Here is a 13276-nt window from a genome sequence, read left to right as displayed (position 1 = left end):
TGGTGAGTTGTTTCCCAAAGAGAAACTGTGTTTTTCTGCTCTCTCCCACTCTAGCATGACCATATATGGTCGTTGTGGGATGCAGCATCCTCCTAAAAAATGTCCGGCATATGGTAAAACATGCAACAACTGTAACAGAAATAACCATGATGTTCGGTGCTGCAGAAATAATGCCCCAACACAAAGCGGTCCTCGGCTGGGAGGACTCCGCCACCGCCGAGGAGCGCTTTGTGTTGGAGGAAAGGAAGGATTCTCCACGACGACGACAGAGGAAAAGAGGCCGACAACAAACGGATGAGTAGCAGCAGTGTGTTAACCAACAGATAAAGTGAGAATGGCAGCATTGGTGGGAAATATAGGACCGTCGACCGTAAAACATTCAATCTGTTATGCAGTCTAGTGCAACCAGAAAAGCCAGGTGACAAAGCCTACGTCCAGGTAGTGGAAATATTGAAGAACCACTGTGCACCAAAGCCACTGATCATTGCTGAAAGGTTTAGATTCCGTAAAAGAAACCACAAAGATGGAGAATCTGTTTCACAGTTTGTGGCTGTACTGAAACAGTTATCTGAACACTGTGATTTTGGACGTCCGCTCAGTGACACATTACGTGAACGTCTTGTGTGAGGTCTACGCAGTGAGGCTATTCAAAAGCGCTTGCCGACCGAGGCCAACTTGACCCTGGACAAGGCCGTTGAAATCAGCACATCCACGGAGATGGCAGCAAAAGAAGCTCAGCGGCTGAGAGCTTCAACTCACGTGCACAAACCGACCATGTAGCCCAGGAAGGAGTCAACATCTGGTCCAATGTGATACAGATGTGGAAAAACCGGGCACCAGGCAAAAGAATGCTGGTGTAAGGACTTGGACTGTAGAAGTCGTGGTAAGAGAGGCCATGTAGCTACACCGGTCCAAAGCAATGGCGACGCTCCATACTGATGTCTTTTGCAAGTTTATTCAGCCTCTCCTCCTCCATAGACACCGTGAAAACTATTTTTTAATGTTTATTTAACCTCATAATGATTCAGTGTCTGTTGCACATTGTGTTTGTGTAATACTACAACTACCAATACTACCACTACTACTAATAATAATAATGGTAATAATGATGACAATGATAGATGTGTAGTGTTTAACAGTGTACTGCTGAATGTACCATTCAAACAGGAGGGTGACTCTCACTGTGTAGCTTCACTGAACAAACCTTGCTGCTGTGTATCGGAGGCAGGGCGTCCTGGTGGTCCGGGGATGCCCTGGTCTCCTATAGCACCTCTCTCTCCCTGTGGACCCTGTTCACCCAGAGGACCAGCTTGACCACCTGTTCAATACAAAAGAATTCATTGAGATCGATTGACGAGAACAGTCACTCTTACACTCTCACTCAGCTTCATAAATGTCACCGATTTACATACTGACTTCCACTCCAAAAACCTCGGCTCTGAAATGACTCAGTAATGTATTTTTAACTTAAAGTCATCGACATGGGTGGCTCTGGGGGTCTTTGGGGGGGTCTTTCTTCATGGAGGACCCCTCATTTCCTCCCACAGTTCGAAAACATGCAATAAACGTGACTTAGTGACTCCTAAATTGCCTCTAAGTGTGAACGTGGGTGTGTGTGACTGTTTCTATTTCCTCTGTGACCGGCCGATAGTCTGTCCTGCCTTGGCTCGCAGCAGCTGGAATGAGGTGGAGGAAAATAATCAACCTACCGACGGAGGACCACGGCCACGAAGGCCCCGATGAAATCAGCTCTCCTGCTTCACCTCTTTCTCCCTGAAACACAAGCTCACCGTCAGACATGCAGCGGTCAGCTCTTTGAGTTTCTGTTTTCTGTCTGTTCTTCTTCTTTCTGGTTTATTCAACAGGACAGTTTTCTCACTTTAAACCATACAGGGACATATAAGCAGTAATTTCCATTATTCTGGCAGCCATATTTCTGATAAATTGTTATTGCCGATGTGCTGAGTCAGAATTTGGTGCTGTGGCAGAGATGATGACGTCTCTGAGGTAGACTCTTTCATTTCAGGGAGGATTTCCCATCGATCCCTCACAGGCTGGTGAAGGACAGCTGGAAGTAAAGCTTGACCTTTACTATTTTATCAGAAAAAGACAAAATAATCACTTATGATTACGTGTTGCACTGAGAAATACTGGCTGAGATGCTTAGCAGATATAAATGTATTCGTAACTGTGGTGATCGTATAGGGTGTCATTGATAAAAAGTTGTACCTTCCGACCAATAAAGCCTTTTGGTCCCGTTTCACCAGAATCGCCCTGAAAACAGGTGAAAACATTGAAATACAAACTCTCAATGACAAACAGCATTTACATGTTATGTTTACAATTCTTTGTATCTATCTATCTATCTATCTATCTATCTATCTATCTATCTATCTATCTATCTATCTATCCATCACTCACCCTCGGTCCAGCTCTTCCCACTCCGCCCGACGGACCCTGCAGCAGAATAAGACCCAGTTACTGATATCTATTTTAGGCTGAGAAGACAGTTCAGAGGTCGATCTCTGTATTGACGAGCTGGTTCTGACCCGTAAGCCCGGGAACCCCATCACTCCAGTCTCTCCTGTGTTGTCAACCTGACATAAACGAAAAGAAACAAACATTAAGGAACACAGTTCGGACTTGTGTTTATACACAGTTCAGTGTGATGATGCACTAACCAGGTCTCCTTTTTCTCCCTTGAGACCTTTTTCTCCAGGAGGCCCCTAAAATGAACAGGAGAGCATTTAATATACTGACACGCGTTCATAAGGCAAGGCAGGTTCATTTGTTTTATTTCAGGTACCTCTACAAATAACCGACTCACTGGAGGCATCCGACACAGAAACACAGGAGTGGAATTAGTCTGCGATTAAGTTCAAGGAGCAAATCTAAAGTAATGAGGATTTCATGAAACTTAAAGCGTGAACTCGGCCACCTGTTGATGATCAGTGGGCGGGCCGATATGTGGACGGGTGGCGTTTCCCGGGGGTCCTGGGAGGCCGATCTCCCCCTGGAGCAGGAAGCAACGAGAGTCAACAGCAGTTAACAGAACCAGCCTCAAACTGGAAACAGCTCAAAATTTCAAACTCAATTAGTTGGTTGATTAGTTTGATTTTTTTTTTTTCTATGCAAATACACTTACTTTAGGAAAGACGAGCTTCAGCCATGCTGCACCACATCATACATGCACAAATAAGTAGTCATTTTTGACTGAATGCTTCCTGATGAATGGGATGTGCTACAAAATTCATTGGCTTGATGCTTTCAATTTGAAATATCTTTACCTGTTTTACACTGATGCTAACTTTAGAATCTTATTTTTGAGAAAATAATTAATACGGACCCCCATCCAGTTATTAATACATTTCATTTCCTTAATATTCACCCACCTGATCTCCTTTGACTCCTTTAAACACTTTGGTCATCGTACCCTGCACACAGAAATAAGACAAACGCATATAACTCCATTCATTTTCCCTGTAAATGGTGTAAAATATATATATATAAATGCAATATAACAGTCAATCAAATGGTGGAATTAGTTACTGTTATCGTCATACCTTTGGACCTGGGGGGCCTGGAGGCCCTGGGGGGCCCTGGCAGAAGAAAGCACAGAAAAGTTTTCAATACACGCTTTGCATGGCAGATATTGATCTAAAGCCACAGCAGTGGAGCAGAGCAGACGCTCACCTTCGGTCCCGGAAACCCTCTGTTACCTTCCCAACCTGGAAGTCCTGGAGGACCCTGAGAAGAGGAGGAAAAAAAACGAACCATCGTTGGATTAACGTGAGATCTGGTTAAATAAGCGGCCTGGATAGAGTGTCTTACATTTATCCCGTCGAATCCTGGCGCTCCCGGGTCTCCCTGAGGACAGATGTTCGGTTATAGAGTGAAACACTGCGGTCTGAAACAGTCCTCAGTCTGCCTGGTGTGAATTGATCCTCCTCACCCTGAAACGCTGCATGTACACACTCATCTCCAGAGTGTCTCCTTTTTCTCCTTTCCTCCCCGCTAGTCCCTGAAAGCAAAGAAAAGAACGATACACAGTGAAGAATCAGCTCAGAGCGTCTGGGTTCAGCAGCCTGGACGGGTTTGAGACACTCACAGGAAACCCAGGCGCACCGTCGAAGCCAGATTCCCCCGGCAGCCCCGACTCCCCGTGGGTGCCGTTGCAGCCGTCCGCTCCGGGCTTCCCTCGGGGTCCGGCTTGCCCCGGGTGGCCCTGCAGAAAGAAACACACCGTCACAGCCGACACTCCGCAGGCAAACGGCCTCCTCACCCTGCAGAATGCTGGACCAACTTACAGGAATACCGTCGTTTCCGGAGAAGCCGGGCACGCCGGTCATTCCCTGGCAGGAGATAAAAATCAATTATTAAACAAAATCCTCACCGTAATGTTCACCGCTGCTTTAATAATACAGAGAAATAAGAAAAAGATGCTTTACCACGTTTCCTTTTTGGCCTACATGACCGCCGCGGCCTTGGTCACCTTTGTGGCCCTTTGGCCCTTCGATACCTGCTTCTCCTGGTCTACCTGGAGGCCCCTGAGGCCCTTGAGGACCAAGAGGCCCTGGATCACCCTGATGTTTGTAGAAGAAGAAGAAGAAGAGACTGTTTGAATCAACTTCAGGGCGAACATCAAACTCAACCAATAAAGTGAAAATTTGCACAGATATGGAGCAGAGATATGACTGTGCTACAAACATTTAAGATACACCAGAATATATGAGTACAAGCTTCAGAAGTGTTTAGCATTAAGTACAGATTGTGTTCAAAGGAATGTGAGCAGGAGGAAGCGCTGATATTTATGTTTGAGTGAAGAGACTGAATTTTAAAAATGAATAAATACTGAAAAAAATGCACTAAGTACAGGAACAATGTACAGATACTGTATATATGAAACATTTTCTCTTTGAACCACTAGAGGGAGACATTTACTTCTATGTATTTTTCTCTGCTCTCTGCTGCCATCTGGTGGTAAAAGTTTGCACTACAAACAGCAGGACATCGAGTGTGTGTGGGAACACATGGCAGTATATTTTAAGTGATATCAAAACCTGAATTCATCTTTTAAGTAAAAGATTGAGCAAAACAGAGGGAATTTGCCAGAACGAAAATTTTTCAAGCCTGAATATCTCTTCTCACCCTGTTTAAATAGTCTCTTATGTTAGAAACCGTTTCACACAGTCTGATATTTCACAGAGAGGAGATTATCTTGAGGTAAATAAATCCAGATTCTGCTGTCGAATGTCTACTGGATGGGAAAAAATGCAGTTCAAGTGGCTGTTGAGTCTTATTCAGACTATTTAAAATCTCAGACAGGCCTCTAATCTCTAATGGAAGTTAAATATAACAACTCGATTATGATACTGAGAGTGATGAAGGAGAGAAGGCAGGCATGTAGATATGAGGGGAGAAATATGAGCCCTGCAGTGGCAGGATTTTTAACCTCCTGCCTGGGAGTTTCTGGTCTTTTCCAGAAACATGGCAGCAGAGAGACGCAGTCCAGCTCAGGACACAGAGAGCGGCCGTTACTTTGGAGGCTTTGTTTAGAGTTGGTGGGGGCAGCTTAAAGGTCAGGTGCAGTCCCTGGAGGAACGGAAAACAGGTGCTTCGCACACTCAGAAACAACGTGACCCTCAGGACGGGCTCCAAGCACAACCAGAGTTATGGAAACTGACAAATACAAGAACTTTTCACGAGAAACATGCCTGCGCCGAGACACCATGGGAATGGAGTGTGTTTGTATAGACTGGGGGTTCATAGGGCGAGCTCTCAGCGGTCTGGGGGTCTGACAGCGCTCCAGCGAGAACCAACATAAACAGCCACGTTGTTTGTCCCCAGACAGAAACGCTCCGGGGTGTTTTATGATTCCAGAGAATTACTGAAACCGCGGGGAGCAAAAAACCAAGTCAGACAAGAACGAGCTCGCAGACAAACACGATGCAGAAGAGTGTGAGAGGAGCTTTTATCTGAAATCCCAGTGTGCATGTGAACAACCAAGCACGTATGAGCTGATCTATTCTTATTGACGATTGCATGGATAATTTGTCCTGCAGTGTTTTCACACTAACCAATGAATCTTGGGTCTGCTTGAGCATGCAGTGACAGACAGGGAAACTTTATGTTTCTCTTTAATCTTGATACTTTAAGCTTAGAGAAACACAAATATCGTCCCGGCCAAACACAACCACACACTGGTGATAAGCGTCACGCATGCAGTCTCAGTCCAGACGGCAGAAATAACTCCCAGCCATGCGGTTAACGTTAAGGCCAGAAAAAAGGCATGAAAATATCTCAGACGGAAAGAAACCACGTCACTTTAATGCAGGGCCTATAAACACAACCTATTCTTTCAGCTGTTTGATTGATAAACGTGTGCTGTAGGATTTAATCTTGGAATAACAACAGCAAAGAGGCTGAACTCTCATTTGTTCAGGAACTGTGGAGAATTCAGGTTTGGAAGCCAGTCGGCGCAGGGACTGCATTCAGTATTAAATAGCACAAATGAGAGCATAATAATGTCACAATACGTTGACAACACTCAAATAACATATTTGATCCATTTTCCTAATATTTTGCGAATAGTGTCATAATTCATTTTATGAATGAATGAACATTAAAAAATCTCTTTCAAAATGTAACAACTGTAGCCAATAATCTAATAATGCTGAAAATGATCAATTTATATCATTTTTCCTCTCATTACAGCTCCCAGAGTGCCAGTCTCATTCACTCATCTATGAGCAGCTGCCTTGCAGTACCCAGTCCCTCCACTGGGAGCAGTGTGAGGGTTCAGGACACTGTCAGCTGGAGCAAACCTGCAGCCTTCTGATGGAGAAAAAACCTGCTTCAACAACTGAGCCACAGCAGACCCCAAATGATGGAAACATATATATTTTTTTGTTTTTTGTGCAATGTCCTCATGAAAAATACATACAGTGGATGGAAAAGTTGTAATACTCATTCACTGAAGTCACGTTATGCTGTTTGGCTCTGAACTGACTCCAGAATGTAAACTCTGGAACTCTCTCTCAGTGATGGCTGAAGAAGATGTTTCACAATTTAACTGCATTATTGGCATTTTGGTTTGGTTGTCATTTGGTTGTTTGAAGGATCCGTCACATTCACACCATCAGTCGCAGATCTCCACCTTCTCATGAGACCGAGTGATTCAGGCGGATGATATCTGCCTGAATTAAGCTGGTTCACAAATTGGAATCTGGGAAATGAAGGAAAACTTTGTGACTTTATGAGATTCGCTTGTGAGATGTGAACGTCTGGCAGGTCGGGTCGAGGGTCGCGCCTCCTCTCGTGGTGAATATTCCACTCCCGCTTCCCACAGTGACCGACATATTTCTTTGTCTCTAAAATATTTGTCTTGGATTCTTGACTTCTTTTAACACTCTTGGGACCAATTTGAGGTTCAATGTCTTGCTCAGGGTCACGGCTTGTGTTGACTGTGTGACGTGCTTCATCAGCGGTCCTCCTCCTCCTCCTCCTCCTCCTCCTCCTCCGGTTGATTAGCCATCCTGCGAAGCCCCTCATCCTCCATTCATACCTACTCCCCACTCTTATCTACACACACGACTTCCAACCAGCATTTCCTCCCCTCTTCTCCAAACTCTCAAGTGCTCTCACATCCGTTTATTAACCTCTTGAGTCCCTTCCTGTCTCCGCTGAGTGGAGCCAACCTGCAAATGAACCACAAACTGACCAGTTCTTTCGAAAATAATCTCTAAAAGCTTGAATCTGCTTGAAATTACCCCGAAATTATAATTTTTTTTTCTTCTGAATGACTGAAGGACACCGACCACATGTGTGCACGGGTTTGAATTCTGGTGTTTTTGCAGGCCGCTCTATGACTTTAACAGATCCTGAAGCTCAGGAGACGTGTAAAGAGGCCGTGCTGCAGCCGCCTGCGCTCCCTGATTTTTGTTTTTTTGCCACAGATGGCTCACGTCAGTCCTCTGGCTGCTCGTCTCAACACCTTCATGTTGCAATAGCATCACAACTGTTTTCCAGAATGTTTGACTTGACGCAAGAGCTGCTGACTGTAAAGTATTTTTACAAGAATTTATTGGAATCTGACGATTGTTTCTATCAATATACAGGTTTTATTAATATAACTTAGAGTCTAGGCTATTTATATCTGAGATCAGCTATTTATATAATAGAAATGTGAATCTGGAGGAGGCAGATTGAAAGGGGAAAGCAGCAATAACACCAACACGGCCTTCATTGGTGTCTGTTTCCCATCAGCACACTTCCCACCTCATTTAAGGGGCATAACACCACACACACACACACACACACACACACACACACACACACACACACACAAAGGTGTCTGATGACATGATGCTGATTGAATAAACTCTGAAATTCCCTTTTTTTTCTTCTAAAAAAATGGCAAAAACGTGGGCTGGCGAGACAGACAGCTGCAGCAGGATGTGTGAGGATGATCTTGAGCAGTCCCAATAAGAGGGCCGAGCTCGGTGCACGGTGCACGGTGCTCGGTGCACGGCACAGACTCGTGACTGATATGGAAGGAACGCCCGGACTCCGAGACGCTGAGTGATGTGGTGCTGCTGAGGAGGAGAAGATGACTGTAGTTTCCCTTTTCTTTTACTATGCCCGAGTGCAGGTGTAGGGCAGGTCTCCGACGTTCACGTCTTGCAGACTTTTTATCACAGATGTGCATGTTAGCGTTTAAAATAAGCTTTTAATATAAAGGTGAAAGCTGTATCAGTCGTGTTGAACCATATTTGGGAAGTTGAGCTTCCCTTTATGTATTTTCCTGAGAGAACAATGTTATCTGGAGGAAATATCAAAACAGAGGGAAAACAGTTGTCCTAATTACTGAAATATGAGTTATTTTTGTCGTGTTTTCGGTGTTAACGTAAACACTACAGAGAGGAAAAGTCTGGAAGCATTACTTGCATTCATAATGCTAAAACGTGCACACACCCAGCACGTCACATCCTGGAGGGTTTCTGCTGCTCGGGCCGTTCTGGGACTTCGAACTGGTTATACTCTCAGGAAGCGTCCTCACTTCGGTACTCCACTTCTCAAAACTCCTCTAAGTGTCCTCGTGATATATGAGCCGTATGAAAACAGCGCTGAGAAAATCCCTCTTTTTCACACACGCTGCATAAAACGCAGCGACTGGATTCTCTCCCCGTGCCCCGCCGCCTCCCCTCCTGTGTGCGTGGGTGTGTTTGCTTTTTCTCATTCCTGAATCAGAAGATCTATTAAAAGTTCTCCCGCCTGACACCATAAATTTCATCTGGGTCCAGACTGTCCCCCGGGGTGGGGGGTGGGGGGGCGTTTGGGGAACGAAGCGCTCAGAGACAGGATGGGAACGCACAGCCCAGTGTGCAGACCTCTGACCTCTAGTGGAATAAAAGAAATCAATAAACAACCGGCCGGAACCGCGCTGTTATTCCATCTGTCTGTTAGCATCCGACCGCAAAACCTGGAAACCGACGCAGGGGTGAGGTGGGCAGAAAAAACATCCCCGGTTTAGTCTGTGCAGTTTGCACGGTCGCCCTGTGTGTGATGGGATGAGCAGAGTTTAACCGGTGACTCTGAGTCATCCTGGAGTGTGTGTGTGTGTGTGTGGTTGATTGTTAAACAGACTGGTGACCTGCACAGGGTGTTCTCGGCCCCGGCACACTGAGACCCTTGTTTGGAAAAAGCTTTAAGGAATTCATTAAAAATAAAAGAGTCTATAAAGGTAGAAACTGCAGCAAATCAAAGGAAAAGTGTTACCAGGTTTGGCAGGCAAACAGAAGAATCACCATATTCATTATAAACACTTCAATTTAGCATTTCCATTTTGTGAACGTTTCGTCATGTTAGATCTTCAAAATGTAGTAAGGAAGCTTCTGCTATCTCCAGGATGCACATGCACACACACATCTCGTTTCTAATGTTTTGGGAGTCACACCTGCTTCCAGGCCTGGTTTTCATCTGCGCCGGCTATTTATTCAGCTCTGCCTTTTACACATATGAGAATGATGTGAGTAACTCGTGTGTGTGTGTCGGCCTGCCCTCCTGCTGGGTGTTTACACTGGGTGTCCTCAGAAATAACAATGTAATCCAAACAGAGAGCCGCACGGGCAGCGCGGGCCCTCGACGCCCGCCGTCAGCGGCGACGGACGGGAAGCCGACGGCCTCGAACCCCCTGAGACTGAATCCGCATGTCAGCTCCTCTGGGAGGCTCACGGTCGAAGCCGGTCAACGCTGAAGCACAGCTGAGGACTGATTGGGTGCTGAGGACGGACCGAGGCTCGTTTACCACTGAAATCAGTTCATTTGTACAGAAAATCACCCAAACATCCTGAAGCCAAGCATCTCCAGCTGCTTCTAGAACACTCAGTCAAGAGCTGGTTTTGCATCCATTTTACTGGTTCTTCACCACACGTTTGTATTGTGTCTGTGCTGAATGTTTTTCATCCAAATTCAACTGAATGTTTAATGTTTATCTCCATTAATCGTCTGCCGAGTTCTGTTTCCAGTCGTTTTTGTTATACTTCACATCGATAAAACTGTCCTCTGAAATCAATCAGTGTTGTGCATGTTTATGCAGGAACTGTGACAAATGACGCAGCGTTTGAGAGAACGAGCTTCACGCGGTTTTAGAAAGTCCTCACGTGCCGGCTGTCGCTCAGGTGTGAGGAGGAGCGGCTTCAGCATCGTGACGGTCAAACCTGCGGCCGCGATCTGAGCCGAGCTTCAAGACGAGGCCGAGAGGAAAGCAAACGAAGTGAAGGAACTGAAGGAAAGGAACAGAGGAAGGAAAAGGGCGAGGAAACCCGAGGTGAGGGGAAATGTTAGATTTAAGAAAAGAGGAAAACAGGAAGAAGGATCAAGAACGCATCGGTGCGACTAAGGAAAGAAGAATAAGGTAAGAGAAGAGAACAAAAATAAAGACATGAGGAAAAAGAGCGTCTCCTCTTTCTCTCTGACTCCCACCATCGCTGCAGTGGATTCGGTCCCACTGCTATGTGACCCGGCTCTTCTGTTTTTCTTGGACACATTTTTCCTAGACTCATTTCCTGAAGATTCGCATCCCTCTCTACGTGTGATGCCCAGGAGGGAGAAGGGGGCTCAGCCCCCCCCCCCCCGAGGGGGTGTCTGTGGGATGCGGGGTGAGGGGACAGGCTGGAGGGGCTCCGCTCCGCTGCAGGCCCCGAGGAGGACTCCGGCAGAGTAAATAAACATGTGTAGATGATGTTTAGATATCTATTAAAGTGTGTTTAGATCTCCTGGCTGCAGTCAGGAAGGTCAGCGCTCTGAAACCCCCGCTGGAGGAGCATGTCCTACTTCTGGAAATCCACATGTACTCGAAAAAAAAAAAAAAAAAAGAAGAAAAGACACATGGAGAGCTAAGAAAAGGAAACATGGCCAACGAGGGCCACAAGTCGAGCTCATAATAGTGTCTCATGCAGGGAGAGCTGTGAGAAAGTTTCAGCTTTTGTTGCTAAGAAGACAAATGATCTAAAACAACTTTTTTTTGTGACTCTCATGAGAAACCACAAAAAAAAAAAAAGAGATTCAAACAGAAGAAGTCCTGCGGAGCATCAGTCAGAGCTGCCGCTCGCTCCGGTCCTCACGCAGGGCTGCTGCTCTCTGTTCAGTCCTCCACGGCTGAGTTTACATTAGAATTAATATGTTTAGACTTTCGGCTAATTTCTGCGAAGTGCACGTGTCAGTTTCGCCGATCACGTGCACACGCATGTGCCAGACATCTGACAGCATCCAGAGCTTAAAGAGCAGTAATGACCACTGCTTAGATGTGTGTGTGAGAGAGTGTGGGTGTTGGGAGATCAGGACTCGGGGGGGGGGGGGGGGGCGGGGGGGGATCCCAGGCTGAGAACCGAGCCGTCTGGACCTCCATGCATCCCAGGGGTCCTCGGGATTCTGACACCTGAACTATTGCCTCACGCCGGAGGAATGACACGACTCGGGCCTGCAGTCCAAGCACATGTGAGCAGGACGCAGCTGCAGCCTGTGTGGATGCACATGTGTGCCTGTGTGTGTGTGAGTGTGTGTGTGTGAAATGGCGGGATATGAAACGAGGTGTTGCCCTCACCTCAGAGATCAGCCACCTGTGAGTCTGCGTGGACGTCTGCGTGCGGCGGGGCCCGCCGTGGGTGTGGCTCCTCCACATTCCCACGGCTGCACTTATCGCCGTGATTAAAACGCCATTAAAAGCCGCCAGACCCACGGATCACGGTGACATATTGTTGTTTTAGAAGTCCACAAAGGAAAAATTGAGACCCTCAGAGAAGCTGCTCATCACAACCAGACACACAGGAACATGATATAGAATTACACTGAGGCGAAGCAGAACTCACTGTGAAGCGTGGGAAAGCCATACATCCATCTGGACTGAGTTCCATTGAGAAAAAACGATTTTACTTTAAAAACGCCATTATAATGAAAACACCTTATCGCTCAATCAGTTCCTACATCCACCTGTGAAGGTTAAGGATCTGCCTCTTTGATACAATCCATTAATATCTGTTGGTTACAAACATCTGTTTGTACAAAAGGGAAATTTAGTTTTGTAATGTTGAGACTCGGGAAGAGAGCTAAATAAATTCTCCTCTGTTATTTGGCACTGCACTTCAAAGTTACTGGATCTTTTCCAAAAAGAAAAATCCATCCATCCTCTACACAGCTTTATCCTGCCTAGACCATCAGCCATTAATCTGTGGGAGAGAAAGCTACACACACAGGGAGAACATGCAGACTCCGCACAGAAAGGCCCGGTCGGTATTTAAACCCAAAGCCGTCCTGCTGTGAGGTGACGACACTGACCGCTGCTCCACCGTGCGGCCTCACAGCAATCAGTCCGGCAGCTGTCAGGTTTGTTTTAATTAGAAAAAAACAATGTCGACGTCTGAAATCCCCGAGGGGGCCTCGAATGTTTGGTCTGTCTTGACCACAGTTTAACAGGAAAAAAGTAAGAGTGTGTTACGATAATATCCGCCGACACCGTCCTGAAACGAAGCCAAGAGGCAACTAGAAACAACCTGACAGAGATCGTATAGGCACTGAACTGTACATGATGTAACTGGTTATATTTGGGTGTATTTTGCTGGTTTCTTCTCACCACATGATTGCAATCATATCTAAAATATGATTAATTGTGATGCTCTGAGACAGGTGCTGCTGCAGTATTTTCTCACAGCATAAATTGAAACGCTTAACTTGAAAATATGATGAACTTTGAAAACCCAGGCGTTGTCCAAAGCATTGT

At 45.9% G+C, this 13276-nt stretch overlaps 1 protein-coding gene across 4 annotated transcripts in view; it reads right to left on the bottom strand.

The window, feature by feature from the left end:
* col4a2 (collagen, type IV, alpha 2) overlaps positions 1-13276 on the bottom strand; it is a 58923-nt gene that overhangs the window by 19122 nt on the left and 26525 nt on the right. For all 4 annotated transcript variants that reach the window (XM_030112578.1, XM_030112581.1, XM_030112580.1 and 1 more), the window contains exons 5-19: positions 4449-4583; positions 4308-4352; positions 4109-4225; positions 3953-4021; positions 3832-3867; positions 3694-3747; positions 3564-3599; positions 3393-3434; positions 2939-3013; positions 2682-2726; positions 2550-2597; positions 2422-2457; positions 2230-2274; positions 1710-1773; positions 1205-1318 (exon numbers count right to left, since the gene is read on the bottom strand). In XM_030112578.1, the coding sequence (XP_029968438.1) occupies positions 1205-1318; positions 1710-1773; positions 2230-2274; positions 2422-2457; positions 2550-2597; positions 2682-2726; positions 2939-3013; positions 3393-3434; positions 3564-3599; positions 3694-3747; positions 3832-3867; positions 3953-4021; positions 4109-4225; positions 4308-4352; positions 4449-4583 (961 nt within the window). The remainder of the gene's footprint in view (positions 1-1204; positions 1319-1709; positions 1774-2229; positions 2275-2421; positions 2458-2549; positions 2598-2681; positions 2727-2938; positions 3014-3392; positions 3435-3563; positions 3600-3693; positions 3748-3831; positions 3868-3952; positions 4022-4108; positions 4226-4307; positions 4353-4448; positions 4584-13276) is intronic.

Source organism: Salarias fasciatus, chromosome 16 (genome assembly GCF_902148845.1).
Source record: "Salarias fasciatus chromosome 16, fSalaFa1.1, whole genome shotgun sequence".
In the NCBI taxonomy this organism is placed as follows: domain Eukaryota; kingdom Metazoa; phylum Chordata; class Actinopteri; order Blenniiformes; family Blenniidae; genus Salarias; species Salarias fasciatus.
This window is presented reverse-complemented; position numbering and strand designations above follow the sequence as displayed.